The sequence below is a fragment of the Schistocerca piceifrons genome, chromosome 3 (assembly GCF_021461385.2).
Source record: "Schistocerca piceifrons isolate TAMUIC-IGC-003096 chromosome 3, iqSchPice1.1, whole genome shotgun sequence".
Classification (NCBI taxonomy): domain Eukaryota; kingdom Metazoa; phylum Arthropoda; class Insecta; order Orthoptera; family Acrididae; genus Schistocerca; species Schistocerca piceifrons.
Window position 1 is genome coordinate 735,531,749 of NC_060140.1, and position 24,279 is coordinate 735,556,027.

Here is a 24,279-nt window from a genome sequence, read left to right on the forward strand (position 1 = left end):
TGACATGTCCACCATGTCAACCTTCGCTTCTCTCGTCCTGCTGTTGTCTCTGGCAGCCCGAATGACAAACTCAGCCAGGATTCTGGGCGTCATCCCCACGGCCTCCATAAGCCACCAGCTGCCATTCCGACTTATAGCTCTGGAGCTCGGCAGGAGAGGCCACCAGGTCACGCTCATGACCACTGATCCCATAAGAGTAAGTACCTGCTTGACTAACTAGAAGTAGATCATATCATACAAAACTGTAACAATTAGAGTAGCATCTTGTTTTGACATGGATTGATGACATTATGCTAGTTATATCAGTTAACACCGTATTATTGTCTTCACTGAAATCTCTCTTATCAATAGCACTTTTCTTAATTGGCTTTATTGCAGACAGCCTTCGCAGTATAAATGCAGTTACCAATGAATTATGCCAAAAATGAAAAAAAAATCAGATTTTTAACCCCTATGATGAGACATACGTTACAGTGCTACGCCCGCTAATTGCTGCTTCGTCGTCCTTACAAGTATGACCTTTCTGGACGAAGAGGGAGACTTCTTGTAGTACATCACTGTTTTGGCTGTTAATTCTATTTTTTTAATTAATTTATCAGGTTCCATGGGACAACGTGAGCTGAAATTAGTTGGTCACGGGACATTTCAGTTCACGGGTTACAGACTGCTAACTAGCGAAAGTATAAGCAAAAGAAACTGAGCAACTGACAAACCACGAAAAAAAAAACACGTTACAGACAAAAATTCTCACAGAATATAAGAATCGTGGCACAAGGAAGCCTTCACCTTTGGTTTGGCTTATGGTTTACCACTCAAGTTCCTCTTGAAAATGGAACCTGCTGAATAATGTATACCTCCTTGTAGAATACTTACAGGAAGAGTTACAAAGTGGAAATCGTTTTTCCACCTAGTGTCTGGCGCATGAATGTTGCACTTTCTTCTGAATGAAAAATATCGTCAAATTTGTCAACTTTTGAAAGAGGATCTGCTTCTTATCCTGATACGCTTCTTCTCCTTAAAGGAGTTCTGCAGTTGTCTTCCAGATTCTGATGGATCCTACTGAAAGGGTCAGTTGAGGTGGTACCCCTGAGATGTTACTGTTCCACCCCCAGTGACCTACAGAGATGGGAAGTTCCCATAAGATAATACAAACCGAGAGAACAACATCACACATCGAATAATTGCTTATTAAATGTAAATTACTAAAAGTGGCCAATTAGTCATTAAAGTATGTATACAGCGCTTCTCTTGGGCATATTAGAATCAGCATCCATCGAACTACAAAAGGAAACTAATGGTCACTATAACGATAGGATTGTTTGCAAAAGACCTCGAATTATTTATCTACTCAATCACGAATACAGACAACTAATAAGTTGACAAGGCATTGCAAATATGAACTGTAACCATGGGACAGGTAGGTAGATACATAAGGAACGAAACTGTGCTGCAAATATGGAGAACGTCTGCAGAAAAGGTTAATGAGTTAGAGGAAGGTCCCATAAAATTACGAACAAACTCCAGTATCTCTCTAAATGCATGGTGGGTGCAACTAGCTGGCTGCCAAGATTAGATCAGCAAAACAGAATCCTTACTTCACTTACACCTCATCTCGGTGGATGCAAGTCCAGGCCACGCTTACCACACTAGAGATGTCCAAGGGCAGAAGACAGCTGCATTAGAGCCTGATAATTCTAAATTCAGCACGGGCTCTGTGTTCTGATATAAGATCGAGGCATCTCACCTTGCAGCTCTCTGCAATGACCTGGAGTCAGTAGCTTCTACGAAACACAGTCAACAGGTGTTCTCTTATTTTGCTCTCCAAAATGTAGCTGGTTATGCCAATCACACCAGCCAAGAGCCACAGACCTTGCGAGTTCTGAACAATGATAAATTAATGAACGAAGTTAAAAATTTCCCATTCTTGCAAATATTTCGTCATGGTTAGTCACTGAGGTCTATTTCTTCCTTCGTATGGGGAAGAAGGTAGAAAGTTTCTCCCACTACATGACAGAATTTCACTCATAGCCTTTCAGAAGGTGTGCACGTACATACAGCGTGGACTCTCCCTGTTAACAAAATAATTACTAGTAGCCAACCAGAGAACTCCTTACTAAAATTGGCCTCATCTGGGCTAATGGCTGCTTCTAAGCTTCTGTGGCTTCATGTTCTCGCTTCTCTTTCAGATTCTTATCTCTGTTAGAAAGGATTCCTTTCATTTCAAGCACAGTGCAGATTTATGTCATAAAAGCCGTCTTCATTGCATTGTCCTGCTGGTCTGGGCCGCAGACCAACTACCCCTCCACTGCATCTGCCGGGAGACTGACTTCCAGCACTAAACACTTTAAGACTAGCGGCTCTGTCAAGTGAATCTTCCCGTATGTGAGCCAGCTAGAAGTTCCACGTTTCCCGTAACTACATGACCATTACTGTACCGCGAGCAAAAGATATGTAGAATTAATGAGAGCTGCAATCATTGCCAGTTGCTTTTATTATGCTTTCATTTATCATGCAGCATTAATGATTTGACATTACTTTCTAGTCGGCCTTCTTTCACTCGAGTATCCATCGAGCCCTTTCCATTCCGCTTTCGCCAGTCAATTTACAGAACGAATTAAAGGTCCTCGAAAACATCGCTCAGAATAATGGATATAATCCCAGTATAGTGAGACAGTTGTTTAACAAAAAAACACGAAAGAAGACTACCACTCTTTCCAGTTCAGGTACCCACAATCAAGACCAGGCAACGAAATACATATCAGTTCCCTTTATAGGTAACGTATCCTATAATGTAGGTCCTTTATTAAAAAACCTAGGGTGTAAAGTTTCATACTCTACCACCAACAACCTTAAAAAGAATTTAGTCCATTCTCTTGATAAAGCTACTGATAAATCATCTCTGTCAGGTGTGTATAAGATCACTTGTGCTGAATGTCCCTGTTATTACATTGGCCAGACAGGAAGGGCCCTGTCTGTTAGGTTTAAAGAGCATCTGCCGATTAAAAGCGATGCTGGAACACGAGGATCTACATTTGATGAACATCTTGTCCAAATGGCCCATGCTCCCAAGCCTCTAAAAAACGCAGAACTTTTGCATAATTAAGTCAAAGGATGTAAATTAGACACCCTTGAAGAATTGCAAATTTTTAAACATCTTATTATTGATGGAAAAATTTTACTTAATGATCAGCTACAACTAAAAAATAGAAATTATTTCGAAGGATTTCAACCTTTACTCCATTGGAGTTGACCCACAGTCTGCTTCGAATGGCCGATGCTGTTTCCTATCTGCTTTGTCCATTTATTATAGTGCAATTGTACATTGTGTCTCTATCTACTTTGTATTATACTGGTAATGACACCTAGTTGATAAGATGTTTCTTAATTTGCCTGTTTTATGTTCAAGATATTTTATGCTTCGCACGCTTGTGTTTCCCATATTAATTTATTAGTTACTGTAGTGGGGCTTCGCCCTCTTATTATAATATTTGAATGTAAATTTTCATGCCCTGACTTTGTAGCTAGTTCCCAGGTAAATTGTTTAATATACTGTTCCAATAGGTAGGTTTGTCCATTTGTAGGACTGCTTACCGTCACAATATGTTTACAATTTACGTTTGCTCCAAGTAATTTTGAGACAGCTTGTCTCTAGCGTTTGTCTTAATGTTTTTAGTTTTGACAGACATAATCTTATGACTATGCGTCGATATTCTGTTTTAATTTTCTTCTGTGACATGGGCAACGTTTGGCCCTCAAAATAATTTAATTTTTGTATCATGATTTTCTTTATTATGAAATCATTAGACTAATTACGTATTTCGATGTGTAACATATGTCCGTATAGGTTAATTTATAGGTTCTGAAGAAGATACCATTAATGGCATCGAAACCTAGGTAAACTAATAAAATTTTACCTTGCAACTGAAGGCTGAATTTCTTAATTTCGCACAAAATTACTGATTGTTTTTGCAGTATTTTCAGGAGTATTTTCAAGAGAAGGCAATCCCCTGTAAAACTCATATACATATGGAGGACTTGTGTTCAAAAATACACATAAATATAGTAAATTTGACAATTACTTATTACAAATTCACACTTACTATATCATAGCTGCAAATCATTCATTAATTTAGAAAATTGTTTATGACAAATAAATTGAACAAATACACGCATGGAAACACACTGACATATGTAAGCGCGTAGCATTGACATCCAAAACATTAGAAAATCGATCTATACAACACTTGTGCTATTTTATGACCAGATGCAAAGACAAAGTTGTGAACCATCAAACACATTAAAATATAAAGTCATGGCTTCACTTGAATATATATAAGACCCAGTCGTTAAGATTTAAAACATTAAAAAATATTCACATAATGACACTTCCATCACTATGTAAACAGATTCAAATAAATATTTCTAGATTACTGTTGTAGTTGTGATATTGAGCTGTACATGAAATTGCGCTGACAGTCTCAACATAAAACAAGATTTTTTTCATATTAGGTTACTCACAACATGATATTATAAAGTTACAAATATACTACAAGTAACAACATCTCTGATGGAACAAGTCAAGATCATTTTACTAATTAGTGATGATCAACTAAGTATCATAAAGTTATAAAAATATACAAGTTACAACGCCGCTGATGGTGTGTGTCAAGATCATTTTATTAATCAGTAGTTATGAAAAGACATACAGCCCATTTTCTGACAACACATTTGTTTAGAAATGCATGTACATAAAACAATAATAATGACCCTGAAAATTCACAAATAAAATACAAAAGCAAATAAACACTGTTCTCAGCATAAACACACTGTTCATCGTACGAATTCTCTTGACCAATAGCTTTACACATGAAATGACACATTTTCAGAAAAGTTAATGTTCAGCGAGAGTTTACATCAGAAGCGTCACATGATTTGTAAGTTCAGCTTAAGATTTGCTTTGATGAGCTTATGGTACACCTCTTCCGTAATCAATGGGCAGGCTAGCATAAATGTTCATACCAATAGCCCGCTCACAATCAACATTTGAATCACTCTCATTTCTGCAAAATCTATCACAATAAATTACAAAATTCAGAGCTCTAATTTATGACCATTTCTAATAGTTTCAGTGAGTAACATGAAAAAGTTTATGTACATGACTCAAAAAAATAGTTAATACTGAGGTGGGTGGAATAGTAACATTAATACTCACATACAAGTAACAGAAGGAATTTGATGTCATCTGCTCATTCCTTCTTATGATAATGGTGCCACTTTTCTCATGGGTTAAGTGTGAACCAGGTAAGAGTTCAAGGCAAGAGTCAGCTGAATACTATTCATTGGTGTAGCGTGTCCTTATGTGGGTAACGCAATTACTAAGTTCAGTAGCAATTCTCATGCAGACTCCATACACAGGTTCGCTAATGTACCAGGTCGACTTACAGCCTCCCTGGTATTTAATGTTGTAGACGCGGACAGTTGATCTATGATGCATAGATTCTGTTAATACATAGCACATATAAATACCCTTTTTCTTGAGGTTTCTGTCGATGCACATGGGAAGCCTCTCTACGCTGGCAAACATGCAAATTATGACAGCAATTGGTGTAACAGGCGACTGATTACTGTGCAGGCAGTGTGTACTGATATGCTTCCGTATTTGGTAACAGTTTTCCTTCTCCTTCACTACATTCTTATCTTTTGGTTTCCTGCAATTTTCAAAAGAAGTTGGTCATTTTCATTCTCGGATGACTGCCCTGAAACACACAAGATGCAGCAGCACAGCATATGGTAAACTACGCAAAAGAACACAAAACACTCTATTGTGATAGTCAATATAAAAACATATATTTAAATAGTTTGCTTCCATACCTAAATTCGTTATTATTTATCAAGTCGTTTCCTCTATGGGCTGTACCTCTCTTTCTCTACGATATTCATATTACAATTAAGGACTTCCTCCTGATGACTGACCCTGCAAACAGTATAATAAAACACACAAAAAACTCCCACAGACTGTGGATGTCAGACATATGCACTTCCTAGTGAATTGTTGCATCTACCATATCGACATGAAAAACTGCATGCTTGACACGACCTCGCATCTGAGTAAATCTCATAATCATTGATCATACTTAACAGCGCCCTCGCCTCTAGTAACTTCAGTTCCATATGGTACGGTCTTGCTAGCATAATTCACATTGGCCTATGGGCATGGCACAGAACGACCTCGCTTCTGGCCCCCATTGCTTGACTTTTCTTGTTTGCAGCGCTGCGTCCATCTGACAAATCATCAAAGAAAACGAATCTTCCTTGGACACTGTGACCCCACAATTTGCCTACTTATAACACAAATCTCGAAATGCCTCACATTTCCTATTACAGTGCGACCTTGCTATTGTCTTCGTGTCAGATTTATTGATATGCAAAAATCGCGACTTCCTGCGGCATATTGTCGAATGTTTCTCTTTCAATTAAGTGCAAACTACATGGTCCATAATTCCATACACGCAACACTCTAATTCATCATGGAAGATATCAAACGTCCAAATGTGGAAACCGTTACATGTCACACACAACCTCTACATCTAATTCACATAACAATATATTCAACCCATGCACTATGACAGCACTTGTAACTTATAACTTTTGTACACTATTCCTGCAGTTAATACCAAATGTCCTCCACCCGCATACACATGTCTACTTCAGGCTGTCTAAACACGTAAGAGTTCATATACCCTGAAATGTGTTCACTTTATACATGCCTCTGCCAATTAATACGATTTCTGTACTCATCCACTGTAGCAGTTTCACAAAAGAAAGCCATATGATTTCCCTTGCCATAAATGGTTCATCCAACGTGTTATTTCTCACAATCATCACTCGAAGGTTAAGTATTTCGGTGGTGTAAGTAGTTCCCTCTTCTCTTGCTCCTGCAGTACTTGTGGCAGTATTGATCTGTGTACTCTTGCGTTTTGGAAATTGGAAATTTGTGGTAAGGTCTTATGGAGCCAAACTGATGAAGTTGTCGGTCCCTAAGCTTACGCACTACTTAATTTAATTTAAATTAACGCTAAGAACAACACACACACGCATGCCACAGGGAGGACTCGAACCTCCATCGGGGGCAGCCGCGCGAACCATGCCAAGGTGCCCAAGACCGCGCGGCTATTCTGTGTAATTCGCTATAAGTACGACATGGGTTTACCCTTACTCTCACCATTGCTGGTTCTCCATGTAGGCGTGCTCACACATAACTCATTCTTTCAGCATGCGATCATGATATTGACAATACATTTGGTACATTGGCTGACTCCAACTTTTGGATGAAGGTCACCGACCTGGTTCGGAAAAAACTTATCTTCTGTAGGGCTACATTCTCTGTGTACAGCGTCCTCTTAAATATCTTCCTTGTTTTACTCATTTGACTCACGTGAGTGTGCAGAATGATGACTATCATCTCTTTTCTCTATCATTTCATACGTAATTTCTGCCTATTTATAGTTACATTCCCGTCTCAAATTTAATACCATACTGTCCAGAATGAGCTATCTCATTGTTCCACTTGTTGTGACTTTGATAAGCTTCAGATCTAGTTATGTTTCGCTTTTCACATTCATCAAAATCTCGATTTCGCTCTTCACGCTACACACTACTCTTTATAGACCTGTGACGACACTGTGGAGTGATTCTACATCCTGCTAATCTAATCTTGCAATTACTCACTCTTCGATCTGGTGGACTCACCCCGTACTTTCCTTTTCCAAAGCAATGAGGCATGCCTCAGTTATCTTCCTGTGTTCATCCAAAATTTCCTAGATTTTCGTAAACTGTTCCACGATTTGTGTTTCGAATTAGACATTATGTTTTTTTTTTTTGTTTTTTTTTTTCAATGCGGCTTTTGTAATGTGATCCACTGCTATTCCGTTACGCTTAAGAATGAGACATATTTGACTTTTCGTGCCTTGTAATGCATCGCTGATAGGCCCATAATTCTTCACTCTTCCGGTAGATTTATGTGACATACTCTGCAATACTCTTGATACTTTCCGATAAAGCAGCTTGTGTGAACATTTCCAATACCGATTTGATGACAGTTCAGAACTTGTGATACTAACCTACAAATTGCTGGTGCTGTTGATGTATTTTTAAATTATTTCGTCCGATTTTATACACCTGCGACATGCACTTTGTTATGTTTACACATCCTCGCCCTTCCTCGATTTCGGATGCGCCTTCTCCACACTGATCAGTTGATCATTGATTTCAAAGGACACCTTTCGTGTTTAGAATATGACGCTCTCGCGTGGTGAACGTCTGCCTCCAGAAAACTCTGCAATTCTCCTGTCTGCATATTAAGGATAAACTGACATATCCCTACCGGATGATCTTAACCAATTCTCCTTCCAATCGCCTCCTGAACTGAGGTGAATTCGTCTCTTTGTTCGGGTACTCCGCCATTAAACATTTCAATCTTCTTTTCGCATGCCACAAGTTGCATCACGCTGCACTACCATGGTATAACAGATGAATGAATAATAATACTCCACAACTAGCGACACCAACGTCGCAAAAGATGAGCAAGACCATAAACCGAAACACAGATGTTTTCAGTGAAAAAAAATCTTCTGACAAATTCAGATTCTGACGCAGGTATCTCTGTTTTATACGTAACTATGTAAGTTATCACAAAAGTTATTTACCAATAATTTACCGTCACAGGACTTCTATACTTCATTTTCAGCAATCATCGCCTGTGTCCTCTCACAAGTAACCACCGAATCCCTGCTACATCTCCTCTTCACACATAGCCAAGCGCAGTCTTCATATCCCCTTGCTGTGTGTTCATAATGCTGCAAGTTTCACAGACTTACGGTTTTGACTACTTACGTCGTGTGTTATGAATAGTTAGATTGCAGTGTGTGCACCTATTAGGACGTAAGTCATCCAACCCTCGCTTACTCCGTTTGAACTGACACAGATTAGGCAATGCAGTTTCCTGTATTAACCTAACTTGGGACTAGTGGATATCGTGACATATTTCAACTTGCAGTACACGTACTAATGGACATTTGATATCCAACGGAATACCTCTACCAGCTCACTAACCCCACATACATACGAACCTACCAAAGGCACAAACACACTAAAATATAACCCTTCAAAATTCAACGTCTAAATTTAGGACAACAGTTGACCCTAATTATCTGCTTTCTTCTTGCTGTAAGAGTAGCATAAAGCAATACAGCGCATCATAATTAAATCTAATTTATTTTCTTGAAGTTCGTTATCACTGAAGTGTTTGAGTATCCTTTTGTATCAAAGACATAATCAGTTAACCATTTGTTCAATTGCAGGCGACAAATATTTATGTATTGGCCTGTAAAAATGACAACGAAAATCAAAGGAAAGCCAGAGATCGAAAAATCCTGACCCTGGTTCGATAAATTCTCTTTTGTCAATCTTAAAAATAACTATGTAATTCAGAGGATCGAAAATCTACCTGGACAGGAGTCGCCAAACTCCTATGTAACGTGTCCGTTGAGCTGATTATCATATCCATGAGATACAACAAATTTTATCCCCAGTATCCTACAGAGATGGAAAAAGCACTCCGTCTTCAGGCCACAAATGGCCCATCGGGACCATCCGACCGCCGTGTCATCCTCAGGTGAGGATGCGGATAGGAGGGGCGTGTGGTCAGCACACCGCTCTCCCGGTCGTAATGATGGTTTTCTTTGACCGGAGCCGCTACTATTCGGTCGAGTAGCTTCTCAATTGGCATCACGAGGCTGAGTGCACCCCGAAAAATGGTAACAGCGCATGGTCGCTGGATGGTCACCCATCCAAGTGCCGGCCACACCCGACAGCGCTTAACTTCGGTGATCTCACGGGAACCGGTGTGTCCACTGTGGCAAGGCCGTTGCCCTACAGAGATGGAAAGCTCCTCATAAAATCATACAAGTTAAAAGAGATAAAGGTAACACAACAGATAAGTACTTAATAAGTGAATATTACTAGGAGTAGCTCAATTAGGCTTGAAAATATGGGTACTGTAGTGTCGGTAGCTGGACCGACACCGTGGAGTTGAATGCTGAAAAGGAAGGCTAGACTAACGCTGTGGCCGATAGTGCACGCACAGCATAATGCAGACGGGCGTGAAGTCTGGAACATGAGAACTTATGAATGAATAAGAAGAAAGTATGTAGATGCTTTTTACTTATCTTTTCTTTATTCCTTGGAATACATCTCTCTTGAATACTCGTAAGCTATAGGCACTGATACAAATGGCTCCTTGCTAGTTCGTTGCCATTAACTTAGCTGATGGCTATTCTGTCTCTCGGCTAATGAGAGAGAAAGGCTTCATACAACTGGGCGATAGCTAGGTTCGCGTACAACTGGGCGATAGCTAGGTTCGCGTACAACTGGGCGGTAGCTTGGTTCTCGTACAACTGGGGCGAGTCCACTCTCGTATCACGAGACCTGCCTAGGTGGTGGCGCTAGGTCTGCGATCACAGTGGCGACACGCGGGTCCGACATGTACTACATGGACCGCGGCCGATTTAAGCTACCACCTAGCAAGTGTGGTGTCTGGCGGTGACACCACATTCCTCCCCCGCAAATCGGCGAACGGTCGTGAGATAAGGCTTCCGCCCGCCGTGGGGAGGACCACATGTTGACGTAGGCGAGGAGGTGGGGAGCCTAACAACAGGCGAGGCTGTGCCACCCGCACCCGGCCATCCGGTCCGAGGGGAGCTAGGAAACGCCTGCAAAACTAGTCCAGGGTGCACGTCAACATGCGGTGTATGCGCCCGTAAAGAAACATGAGGGGCCGAAGTGTCGACCTCCATTGCGTCGGGGTAGCCGACGCGCGATGACGTCATGTGGTCCGGAGCGGTCGGGAGTTCCATGGCGGCGGACAGCTGGTCACGGGAAGCGATCGGCGGCGCGTGACCCTGGGAGGCGCCTGGCGGCTGCAACGAAGCGTCGAATGCGGTCGGCGTCAGCGGGAGAACCAGCGGCGGCGGCGGCGGCTGCTGCTGCAGCTGCGGCGGCGGCGGCGGCGGCGCGTCGCCATGAGGCAAAATGGAAGGCATCGTCGGTAACACCTGGGGATGAGGCGAGCCAGTAGATGGGTCCCCAGGGCGCTGACCGGACGGCACCGTCGCTGAAAGCAGACGGGGAGCGGCAGAACCCGAGCGACGACAGAGGCGCAGCTGATTGAGATGCCGACGCACCTCACCAGAGGCCCCCAAAACCAAGTACATCGCGCGGCCGAGGCAGCGAAGAATGCGCCCTGCGAGCCAACGCCGTGATCCGCGATAGTTGCGATAAAATACAACGTCGCCTGGAGCAAAAGCAGGAGTCTGCCGCTGCACAGGAACCTGATGCGGCGGATGCAGCAAAGACATCAAGGTGCGATGAGGACGACCGTGGAGCAACTCAGCCGGCGAGCGACCATCTCGGGGCTGAGAGCGATACGAAGACAAAAAGAGCAACAATGCTTCCTCCCGAGAATGCGACTCTTTCAATTTCAACATCTGTGACTTGAAAGTCCGGACCAAACGTTCAGCGGCACCGTTGGACTGAGGCGAAAACGGCGCGGATGTCAGATGTTGAATACCATTGGCCTGGCAGAATGACTGAAATTCAGCGGACATGAATTGTGGGCCATTGTCGGAAACAATAGTCTGCGGAAGACCTTCAATGCAAAAGATAGCAGACAACGCTTGGATGGTGGCGGAGGACGTCGTGGAAGACATCCGGACAACAAAAGGAAAATTACTGAAGGCGTCGACCAGAACCAACCACCGAGCATTCCAGAACGGACCAGCAAAATCAATGTGCAAGCGTTGCCAAGGGGAAGTGGCTTTCGGCCACGCAAAGACTTTCCGCGGCGGTGCGGACTGTTGTTCGGCACACGCCGGGCACGATGAACACATATTCGTAATCGCAGCATCGATTCCGAACCAAGTACAGTGCTGACGAGCAAGTTGTTTCGTTCGCACTATACCCCAATGTCCTCGGTGAAGAAGCCGTAAAACAGAGGACTGTAACGAACGTGGGACCACGACTCTGGACTGATCATTATCAGAACGCAACAACAAAACACCACGTCGAACAAAAAGTCTCTCCTTGTGAGCAAAAAATCGTCGAACCAACGGATCCTCGATCCGAGACTTTGACAAAGGCCATTGCGTAGCAACAAAACGTAAAACAGTAGCAAGGACAGGGTCAGCAGCTGTGGCTGTAGCGACACGAAGAAAATCAATCGGAAACGATTCGACCACTTCATCGGTTTCCGAATCAATGAACATGCAAGCAAGTTCGGAAGAATCGAATGCTTTATCCTCAGCAACAGGCAAACGGGACAACGCATCGGCGTTTCCGTGCTTAGCAGTGGACCGATACAAGATATCGTAGCGGTACTGCGAGAGGAAAATAGACCAGCGAATGAATTTCTGCGCTGTACGTGGAGGTACAGGCTTGGTCGGATGAAAAAGCGATGTCAAAGGTTTGTGGTCTGTGATGATGGTAAAGTGACGACCATACAAGAAATCATGGAACTTAGTAACACCAAACACGAGAGCCAAAGCTTCTTTCTCTATCTGTGAATAATTTCTTTGCGCAGACGACAGCAATTTGGACGCAAAGGCAATAGGGCGATCATGGGAGCCAACTTTGTGCGCAAGTACAGCACCGATCCCGAAATCTGATGCATCTACCATCAACAAAAGGGGTTTCTGGGGATCGAATGGCGTAAGGCAAGTATTAGATAGCAACGCCGATTTCAACTGGCGAAAGGCGCGTTCGCATTCCGTCGTCCAGACGAACGGAACACCTGTACGGCGTACGCGATGAAGCGGAGCTGAAAGAGAAGAGGCAGTGCGCACATTCACTCACACCTTGTGATTCTGCATCGTGTAACGTTCTTGCGACCTCATCACGCAATGCGTGGGGAACATTGCGCGCCCTGAAAAATTTCGGTTGCGCGTTTACCTTCAGTTCTAAATGTGCTTCATAGGTTTTAGCGCAACCTAAGCCCGGTGCAAAAACGTCTGCAAATTCGTCACACAGCCGGGAAACACTGTCTGTAGGCACAGTCTGATTCACTGAGAGGACCTGATTTACAAGAGACATGTTAAACAACTGAAACAAGTCTAGCCCAAACAAGTTCACTGCAGAAGAAGAACGAAGAACGTAAAATGACACAAGTTTTGTTTGTCCCTTGTATGTTGCAAGAAGGCTGCACCGTCCTAACACAGGAATTTTCTGTCCTGAATATGTAGTTAGCTTAACATTTGCGGAACGCAACGGAGGTTTGCCCAGTTGTTTGTACGTGTCGTGATTGAGCAATGAAACCGCAGCTCCGGTATCGAGCTGGAATGGTATCACTTGGCCTTCAAAGTCTAAGTCCACAAAAAGTTTATTGTCCTGCTGACGACAAGAGCGACTGTTTTGTGCAATTGGAACAGACACTGGTACAGAATCACTTGCTAATTGACGTGATTTCCGGCGACGTCGACGCACAGTTTTTGTGGGACGATCACAGTTACGGTTAGAGAAAGTGTCACTGGACGAAGTGGAATTAACGACATGAATGTCCATAGGCGAAGGTCCACGAGCCTGAGTGTCCTTGGTTCGATTCCGGCGCGAAGCAAAGGGCCTGGAATGATTGTGATTGTCTGATCTGAGCTTTTTCTGGCAAACACTTTGAACATGTCCGTTCTTATTGCAGAAAAAGCAAATAGCTTGGCGTGACGGACAATGTTCACGCGAATGTCTAGTAGCACACCGCGGGCATGATTTCACGGCATTTGTGGGCTGGCGCGGCACACCTGGCGTAGCACGCGGCGGTCGCTGTGTGTCCGTGCGCGAGGCCCGTTACCGGGCCGCGGAGCGCGTCCAGCGGGCCGGTTAATGTTACACACGGCTGGCGAAGTTTCAAAAGATTCCTGAGCACAGTCAAGTGTGTCCTGTCTATCCAATATGTCTATCACTTGTTGAAGGGAGGGATGAACTAGTTTCAAAATTTGCTCCCGTATGCGAACATCAGAAACGTTCTGTGCAATTGCATCACGCACCATTGTATCTGAATAAGAAAGACCACAGTCACATTCAAAGGCACAGTCCCTAGTAAGTCCTTGCAATGTTGCTACCCACTCCCTATTAGTTTGACCGGCCGTACGTTTTGTACGAAAGAACGTATACCGTTTTGCAACCACATTAACTGTTTCTTTGAAATAGGCATCTAATGCAGACAAAATTTCCTCGTATGACAGAGTTGCTACGTCGCGTCGGGGAAACAATTTCACTATCACACGGTATGTGGACACACCGACACAAGAAAGCAAAAACGGCTGCCGCTCATTACCTTGAATTCTGTAGGCAGCCATGTGAAAGGCGAACTGACGAGACCACTCTTGCCAGGTCTCATCGGCTGCCACGTATGGTCGAAAGGGAGGTGCAACAGCGTTCAGTGGCAGCGGTAGCGAAGAAGCGGCGGCGGCCGCATCGGTTTGAATGGTACGTTGACCCTGGACGAGCTGTCCAAGGGCATCCAGTAACGCCTGCGTCTGCTGATTCTGCAAGCGATAAAATTCGGACAGTACATCTGGAGAATGTGGCGAAGCCATGACACAAGTAAATGTAAGCAAGCAGAAAACACTTTAAAACGTCTTCAATGTTACAAACGAAGTAATACAAACTCTTTATCTCGTTGCCAATAATTGTAGTGTCGGTAGCTGGACCGACACCGTGGAGTTGAATGCTGAAAAGGAAGGCTAGACTAACGCTGTGGCCGATAGTGCACGCACAGCATAATGCAGACGGGCGTGAAGTCTGGAACATGAGAACTTATGAATGAATAAGAAGAAAGTATGTAGATGCTTTTTACTTATCTTTTCTTTATTCCTTGGAATACATCTCTCTTGAATACTCGTAAGCTATAGGCACTGATACAAATGGCTCCTTGCTAGTTCGTTGCCATTAACTTAGCTGATGGCTATTCTGTCTCTCGGCTAATGAGAGAGAAAGGCTTCATACAACTGGGCGATAGCTAGGTTCGCGTACAACTGGGCGATAGCTAGGTTCGCGTACAACTGGGCGGTAGCTTGGTTCTCGTACAACTGGGGCGAGTCCACTCTCGTATCACGAGACCTGCCTAGGTGGTGGCGCTAGGTCTGCGATCACAGTGGCGACACGCGGGTCCGACATGTACTACATGGACCGCGGCCGATTTAAGCTACCACCTAGCAAGTGTGGTGTCTGGCGGTGACACCACAGGTACTACACCTCAAACAGAAATATTAATAATTAGAGCCATCAGACTATGAAAGGAAAGTAACGGTCTGAATAACAGTTTGATTTGTTGCAAAAGACATCAAAATGATGAAATAAATCTCGGGTGAACAGCCTGGTATGAGTCTGCATAGGACACAATATTTCGGCAATCGACCACGTTGCCATCATCAGGTGTGCTGATGTATAGTACATCAGCGTACCTGATGATGGCAACGCGGTCGATTGCCGAAATATTGTGTCCTATGCACACTCATACGAGGCTGTTCACCCGAGATTTATTTCGTCATAAAATACGCCTGGAGAAATTGAAGAATCACAGACATCAAAATGCTTGATACCCTGAATCAATTAATAAGTGGACAAGGGCTTGCAAATTTGATTTTTTGCAAAACGGATTTTTTTGCTTCGTGCACAATCAAAGTTTGTGGCGCCAAATCCGTCCTCGCTCCATATCTCCAAAGGGCTGGGCTGAAGACCGTTCAACTCTGCACTATACCTGCCTGGAGACTGGCTTTCAACAGAAAACAGCCATTTCCACTAGTGAATCATTCCCTTCACGAGCCAACTAAAAGCTTCAAGGCTATCTAATCACAAGACTGCAGCACCGTACCAAGAGGAAAAGAATGAATGGAGGTTGCAATATTTGACAGTGCTTATAATTGTAGTTGCAGTTTTGATGCGGCATTAAAGATTTAACATGACCTACTAATCAAATATACACATGGCATTAATAAACATGTTACATGTTACTTTATTGGGAAAATCTGCCACATAACACGAGGACAAATAGTTGATATTTGCTGGCATCGTCATCAAGCCATCTCATGTTGAAGGGAATATCACTTAAAACTCTATAGTGAAACGACGTAATAGAAAAATTCTGAGTCCTGTACCGGGACTTGTCTTTTACAAGCAATTCTGTTACCCTGCTGATTTATCAGTATTAGGAGAAGGAGTTAAATTTCGGGAACAAAAAATTAAAACTTTGAGACATTGCAATTGTGTCACAGGTAGCAAAGGACTTAAAAGTGCAGTTCAAAACAATGGACAGTGCCTTGAAAGTCGATAAAAAATAAGGATTAACAAAAGCAAAACAAGGGTAATGGAAAATATTCGAAATAAATCAGGCGATGCCGAGGGAATTAGATTTGGAAATGAGACATTCAAAACAGTAGATGAGTTTCGTTGTTTGGGCTGTAAAATAACTGATGATGGCAAGAGTAGAGAGGATATTAAACGTAGACTTGATATGGCAAGAAAAGTGTACATGGAAAAGAGAAATTTCTTAATACCGAACACAACTTTAAGTGTTAGGAAGTGTTTCCTGAAGGCATTTGTTCAGACTGTGGCCTTGTGCACAAGTGAAATGTGGACGATAGGCAGTTCAGACATGAAGAGAATATAAGCTTTCGAAATTTGGTGCTAGTGAAGAACGCCAAAGATTATATAGGTTGACTGTGTAAATAATGCGGAGCTATTGAATAGAATTAGGGGGAAAAGAAATTTGTGGGATAATTTTACAAGAAGAAGGGATTAGATGATAGAAACCTTCTGAGACATAAATGATTGTCAATTTAGTATTGGAGGGAAGTGTGGTGGATGAAAATTGCGGAGGGAGACCAGGAGAGTAGTACAGCAGGCAGGTTCAAAAGGATGTTGGTTGCAGCAGTTATTCAGAAATGAGCAGACCTGCACACGATAGAGCAGGTTGGAGAGCTGCATCAAACCAGCCTTCGGACTGAAGTCTACAACAAGAACAAGATTTTAATGATCCATTTGCCATGAGAAAATTGTGATTATGAACACTTATTATTTGTATTTTTGTTTGTTTGTTTACTATAACTTGGGACAGCGAAATGTTTCTAATTTTATCTCACCTTCTAGGCTGAGAGCACTACGTAGCAACCTGTTGTTGCAATGAGTGCTCTTCGCTGAATGATTTTTTTGTGGAGAACAAGGGTAAATGAAAGAAATAAGATGTACTAGCAACTTTTTACCTTTATCAGGCTTGAATACCATAGATAACAGACAGCTGATATTTCATATTGTACAAGATATGGATGAGATCTTCCCTATGCTATTCCAATAACCTTTAAAAGGACGATTACACTTTTGTATTGCAATGGATACAAATACAAATTATTTTGTACACGCTGAGCAGACGATTCATGCTACTCCTTTATCAGAGTAAAGTTCCAACTGGTTTGGTTCAAAATGGCTCTGAGCACTATGGGACTTAACATCTATGTTCATCAGTCCTCTAGAACTTAGAACTACTTAAACATAACTAACCTAAGGACATCACACAACAACCAGTCATCACGAGGCAGAGAAAATCCCTGACCCCGCCGGGAATCGAACCCGGGAACCCGGGCGCGGGAAGCGAGAAGGCTACCGCACGACCACGAACTGCGGACAACTGGTTTGGGACACTCTGACAAATGGCACAAGACAGGATATGCGACTTCATTCAGGAATATGTAAGTTGAAAAATTTCAGAATGGAGGCCTAGTCCGTTGTAAGCGAAGTGCAAATAGTCCCAGTAGTATCCAAGTGCACAGCGACGTAATCAACACAATACTACAATAGCGACTAAAGGAGTGCTTTACGCTAAGGTGAGAAAAACCATGGGACAGCGATACGCATATATCCAGAGGGCGGTAGTACCGCATACACAAGATACAAGAGGGCAGTGCATTGGCGGAACTGTCATTTGTAGTTAGGTGGTTCTGTAAAAAGGTTTCCGACGTGATCATCGCCACAAGACGGGAATTAAAAGACACTGAACGCGGAATGGTAATGTCAAGAGTATGCTGAGATTACCACATTTCTAGCATTACCCTCGCCACAGAAAACGCAGTGGTCGACGGAAATCACTTAACAACCGAGAAGAGCAGTGCTTACGGAGAGTTCTCATTATTGAACGACAAGCAACACTGGATGACATAACCGCAGAAATCAATATGGGACGTACGACGAACGTATCCGTTAGGACAGTGCGGCGAAAACTGGCATTAACTGGCTATGACAGAAGACGACCGACGCCAGAGCCTTTGCTAACAGCACAGCATCGCCTGCACCGCCTCTCTTGGCCTCGCGAACATATCGGTTGGACCCTAGACGACGAGACAACCGTGGTCTGGTTAGATGAGTCCCGAATTCAGCTGGTAAGAGCCGATGGTTGGGTTCGAGTGTGGCGTAGGCCCCACGAAGACAAGGACCGAAGTTGTCAACTTGGCACTGTGCAAGTTGGTAGTGGTCCCATAATGGTGTGGGCTGTGTTTACGTGGAGTGGATTGTGTCTTGTAGTCCAAGTGAACAGATCACTGACTGAAAATGGCTGTGTTAGGCTACTTGGAGACCATTTGTAGCCATTCAACGATGGAATTTTAATGAATGACAGTGCACCATGTCATCGGGCCACAACGGTTCGCGGCTGGTTTGAGAACATGCTGGACAATTCGAGCGAATGATCTGGCCATCCAGATTGCCCGACATGAATCCCATCAAATATTTATGGGACGTAATCGAGAGGGTAGTTTGTGCACAAAATCCGGCGAAGACAACACTGTCGCGACTATGGACAACTATAGAGGCAGCATGGCTCAATATTTCTGCAAGGGATTTCCAAAGACTTATTAAGTCAATGCCACGTCGAGTTGCTGCACTACACTGGGCAAAAGGAGGTCCGACACGGTATTAGGAGGTACCCCATGACAATTGCCACCTCAGTGTATATACAGAATACCAACGACCTTGTCGCAGTGGTAACATTGGTTCCCGCTAGCGCTTGGATGGGCCACCATCCGGATCCGCCGAGTGCTGTTGGCAAGCGGGGTGCACTCAGCCCTTCTGAGGCCAATTGCGGAGCTACTTGGTTGAGAAGTAGCCACACCGGTCACGAAAACTAACAACGGCCTGGAGAGCCGTGCGCTAATCACATGCCTCTCCATATCAGCATCATGTGACACCAAAGGGCTGAGGATGACACACGGTCGGTCGGAAACGTTACGCCTTCTGAGGCCAGTTCGGACGGTGTTTGTGTTGTGTGTTGTTTTTTTTTTGTATATACAGAATAGTAATTGTTTTCCCGACCGTAATACACACTTGTTTAAAGCGGTCGAGACAGCAAAAGTTTTGCCTATCTATGTCACACCTTCTGGTGTTCTCCATTGCTGCAAGGCTCTGTGTCAGTACTACGCCGCCTACCTCCATAATGTTGTCCACTGGTGGTATATCCTCGTCGCTGCTTGGCAAAAATACGATACATACAATTAAGCGTTGCTAGATTTATAGGAAGCTTTCCATATTGTTAACTGCCATTCACTGTTGATATTCTGAAGGCAGCATGGATAAAATACAGGTAGTTAAATATTATATACAACTTAGTACAGAAACCAAACTGTAGTTCTAAGAGTGAAAGGTCAAGAAAGCAAAGCAGTTGTCGAGAAGAGAGGTGAGAAAGGGTTATAGCCTATTCCTCATGTTATTCGTCTGTACAATGAGCCGACTGGGGAAGAAACCAATGAGAAATTTATACGAGTAAATGAAATTCATGTTCAGTGAGAAGGAATAAGAATTTTTAGACAGACAAGTACGTGGACGATAAGTTTAATGGCACGGACACTGTCTTGAAAAGAGAAAACAAGAATAATGAAATGTACTTGAATTAAATAAAGTGACGCTGAGGGCGTAATATTAGATAGTGAAATACTGGAAGTAATAGACGAGTGTTCATATTTGAAGAAAGAAACACTGTGTTAGAAATAATGAGGATATAAATTGCAGACTAAAAAACTTTACGGAAAAAGAGAATACCATGGAACATACATTTAAGAGTAGTTTCTGTAAGTAATTCCCTTGCGTGTAGCCTTATATGAAAGTGAAACGTAGACAATGCGCGCCAAGACAGAGAGTTTCAAATGTGGGGCTACAAATGCTTGGGATTACATGGGTAGATCTGATAACTCATGAAGAGTTGCTGGATGTAGTGTGGCAGAAAGAAATGCGGCAATGCACAGAAAACACCATGAGACGTCAACGAATAGTTAATTTTGTAGCGGACAGAGGTGTTGGGATAAAAGCCGTAGCAGCAGACTAAGACCGGATACAGTAAGTACGTTCAAAAGAATGTAGATTGCAGTAGTTTAAGAGATATCCTCTGATTAGACTTGAGGGAAGGACTGCATCAAACCAACTGTCAGACCAAAGACCACAACATACACAACATCCAGATATTCTCTTTTTAATGTAATGAATATGTTTCCTACATAAATTTTAAAACCAAATATTGTTTTCCCACTCAAGTATAAGTCAATGAGATGTATTCCCAAGACACATATGTCTTACATGTATTTTCTTTTTCTCGCTTTTTCCGTAGAAAAATATCCAGAATTACACAGAAATAGACCTGTCAAACTCATACGACTACGTGAGGTCAGCGTTTGATTTTGTGTCAATGTCAGACGACAGCCCAGTCGAAATGATCAAAATGTGGCCTGGTGCAGGAGAAAAAATGTGTCAAATGCAGATAGAGTCCCCACAGGTCCAGGCTTTCATTCGGTAGGGATGATGTTCCTATGGCACTAAATATAAGCAATTTCATAATTTCAGAATAAAAGCAGCTTTGGAAAGACTGTGACTCTTAATTTTATTTTGCAGGTCCCAGCCGTCTTTCGACGTTGTTATCCTGGAAAGGTTGGTGTACCAGTGCTACTACGGTCTGATTCACCAACTGGGATCCCCACCAATGATAGGCTTCGTATCTCTGAGCGCACCATCTCCAGTACTCTCATCTTTTGGGAATCCCAACAACCCCGCCTATTCCCCTGATTTCATGGCGGGCCACACCGACCACATGTCCTTCTGGGAAAGACTATACAATGCCTACGTAATAACACGCCTTCATTAGGCATGGAACTGTCAAATACTTCCAACTCAAGAGAAGATGCAAACGAAGTATTTTGGTCCTGGTCATCCGTCTGTGCACGAAACTGAAAGGAATTTCAGCCTCCTCCTCGTAAATAATCATTTCAGTATGAACTATCCGCGACCGCTGCTGCCTAATATCATTGAGCTGACGGGGCTGCATCTAGAGAAACAACGGAAGCCACTTCCTCTGGTAAGTAGTACATCCCATGTAATTTAATTCATTAAAGGCAGTTGTTTTACATTATATAATATTACTGTAGAAGGTTTCCCCGCACAGCACGATTCCGGCGAGTATTTATTCAATGCACGCAAAAGGACAGTCTTCATGATGATTGCACAGTGCACAATTCTTCGAATTTAGAAAAACTGAGTGTTATCGTGACTGATATGTGTTTTCTTCACGATTTTTTGGGTCACAAATCCCGGAGATGAAACTTAAATTCATCGGTCGGCTCTCGTTTTTGGGTAATGATATATGGTATGCATTCTACAAGAAATCACGGAAATAGGTAAAAAAGGATCAAATTCCCTAAGAGCGTCTCTCTTTGGTCGGCCACCCTTTTCACCATTTATCAAGCACCACTCACCATGCCAGCAGTCCACTTGCTTCCGTATATTTCCTCCATCAGACGAAAAGCACTGATCAACCCTCTCACCCTGTCCCGCGCTCGCTTCACCATGGTTCTGAGAGAAGAAATCCAGATACATTTTCAGTTGCACCTCATATTGCAGCTTCTCGTACCAGCACATTGGATCACGGATTATGTAACGCATCGTTTCCGCTGTCTGCTGAACTGTGACTATCCTCCAGCCTGGAGCCAAAGGCCGATGTTACCCTCATTCGGATGACGTGAGGTGATCTATCTTGATCTGGCTGTATTTTAAAGGCAAACGGTTTCCACCGGATGGCTGGCGTCTCTTAATACCCTTTGGCAACAGACTATTTGTGTCGTGGGCTTTCCGAACGTAGGCTTTGCGACCCGTAACGTTAACGCGGTGTTTCCGCTTGGTCTTCCGAGCGTCAAAAGAAACCGCATCCTGAGGGAAGCTTTATCGACCATTTTGTAATAACAACAATCCTTCACAATTCATCCAGGCTTAAAACTAGCTATTTTATTTTATTTTCTTTTTTCTTTTGTTTCTATAACATTAATGCACCAAATTGTCAAACATCTTATTTGATGAATTTTTTTTACTCAGCTTTTTGTAAGGGAGCGAGAGATTTTGGACATTATCTGAAATCTCTCGAGTTGTTATATACTCTTCTTAGGCGTTTTAACAATTTGTCAAGATCTGTGTGCGTTTTTTTGATGAGGCATACCAATAGAACCTTTTTAAATCTCAAATATAGCATTTACTGCTTCATTGTTTAGCGAATCAGAAAGTATTTTGTATGGATTTTTTTGATTTACTGAGCAGTTTAGTCTCATATAAACGTAGGCTTCCTCGGCCATTGTCACATTCAATACAACTTTTCTGGGTTTTGTGACCACATTGTCAATATACAAAACTACCGACGTTTCGATCCCTCTTGCAAGTGACCCACAGTAAACAAAAACACCCTGAAGAAGGTCACTTGCAACATGGACCGAAACATCGGTAATTTTATATATTGACAATGCGGTCACAAATTCAGAAAAACTTTATTGAATAGTTTAGTCTCCTTTGTCAACCTTCTACAGCATTTGTTAAAAACTTTCCACATTTCAATCGGTTTGCAAACATTTTCCTTCCATTTCGGTCGGTACTAAGATTATCCTCCGTTATCACCGTCGACGCTTCATCATCACTGTGATTTAGGGTTTCTGTGATTTTCCTAAATCACTTCAGGCAAATGCCGGTTCCTTTGAAAGAGAAGGACCGATTTCCTTCCCCATCCTTACCTAATCCGATGGGGCCGATGACCTCGCTGACTGGTCTCCTCCCCCGAACCAATCAACCAACCATCATCAATGTTTGGTGGAGGATGTGTCACTGCAGCGGACATGCGGTAGAACTATCTGACTTCTTCTCTATCCCTATATTTCTACGTTAATTCCCGTTTTTGTATTTCCTTCCACAGATATTTGCTGAAGCGAAAGTCCAACCGCGAAGAGATGTTTCGGTGAACACAGTTCTTATACTTTTAATTGTAGCCAGTTTTCGGTGACCTCCCAGGCATCTCAATTTTCAGTTCAGAAAAAGTCCTTCATATTTCTTCTGACTTTGCTCTGGAAGCAAAGCAAATGAAACAGGAAATCCTCTCTTTGTCTGTGCTTCCGATGTCAACGTATGTGGTGTACAGTTGTTTGAGCCGTTTCGAACAACTGTCAAATGCTCTGTCCATAAGAACAATTCCATATTCACACGAGATTTTCTCCGCTTCTTCACCGGGAGTATTTTGTCACGAGCCGACCCAAAGTCAGTTTTGAAAAAACTGTTACCTTCAGTCTGTTTCAAAATGTCTGCGCTCTGTTAAATCTCCGAACTAGTACCAGAGTTCTGGGTCGTTGTAGTAGCTTTCCTTCTTGCTTTACACAATTCAGTCTTTGAGTTTTCATAATTTCGCATATTTGCGAGGAAATCTAAACTTTTATCCGCTGCTGGTGGACGACTGGCGTAAACCACTAGTGAGGGCGGTTCTAATCGGAAAACGCACGATGCAAAACTGGTTGCTCGGAAGTCCTACGGTAGCTGCGGCTCCCAAAAATAAAGGTCGGAAACACGACAGACGGAAAGCCCACGGAGCCAGACTACTGAAAGTATCGGCAGGCAACAGCACTTTGCAGAAGTACCCTGAGCCTCAACAGGGACTGGCTAGTAAAAGTGTCTACTTGCCTATTTGTCTGGTGGCTGATTAGCCTAAAGGCCTGCGTGTAAAAATAATTTCGTGTAACTGTTGGCAGCTCAGGAAATGGTGGAGTCGGACGGTTGTCCTGGTAGGGCGTAGGGAGCGAACTGTGCCCTTTAGGGAGGAGGTGGTCTGAGGGTGCGTGTTTCGAAAGTTTGTAATCAGGGATCAGCAGTTGTTCTCCAATGGAAAATTCGGGAGGTGTTAAGAAG

General features: G+C 43.0%; 2 protein-coding genes and 1 pseudogene across 2 annotated transcripts in view; 2 read left to right on the forward strand and 1 right to left on the reverse strand.

The window, feature by feature from the left end:
* LOC124787815 (UDP-glycosyltransferase UGT4-like) lies at positions 1-21,419 on the forward strand. The gene is made up of 3 exons (XM_047254746.1): positions 1-196; positions 20,687-20,868; positions 20,968-21,419. Exons 1-3 carry the CDS (start codon positions 5-7, stop codon positions 21,215-21,217), a joined length of 624 nt encoding a protein of 207 aa, XP_047110702.1. The 5' UTR covers positions 1-4; the 3' UTR covers positions 21,218-21,419.
* On the reverse strand, positions 9,814-9,930 carry LOC124790377 (annotated as a pseudogene).
* Positions 21,344-24,279, forward strand: part of LOC124789021 (UDP-glycosyltransferase UGT5-like) — a 21,461-nt gene continuing 18,525 nt past the window's right edge. The window contains exon 1 of the mRNA XM_047256308.1: positions 21,344-21,427. Within this exon, the coding sequence (XP_047112264.1) occupies positions 21,344-21,427 (84 nt within the window). The remainder of the gene's footprint in view (positions 21,428-24,279) is intronic.

Coding starts and splice junctions, on each gene's coding strand:
- LOC124787815 (XM_047254746.1), top strand. CDS start 5: ATGTCCACCATGTCAACCTTCGCTTCTCTCGTCCTGCTGTTGTCTCTG. Junction 197..20,686: donor TGACCACTGATCCCATAAGA/GTAAGTACCTGC, acceptor CTTTTTCCGTAG/AAAAATATCCAGAATTACAC. Junction 20,869..20,967: donor CAGGTCCAGGCTTTCATTCG/GTAGGGATGATG, acceptor TTTATTTTGCAG/GTCCCAGCCGTCTTTCGACG.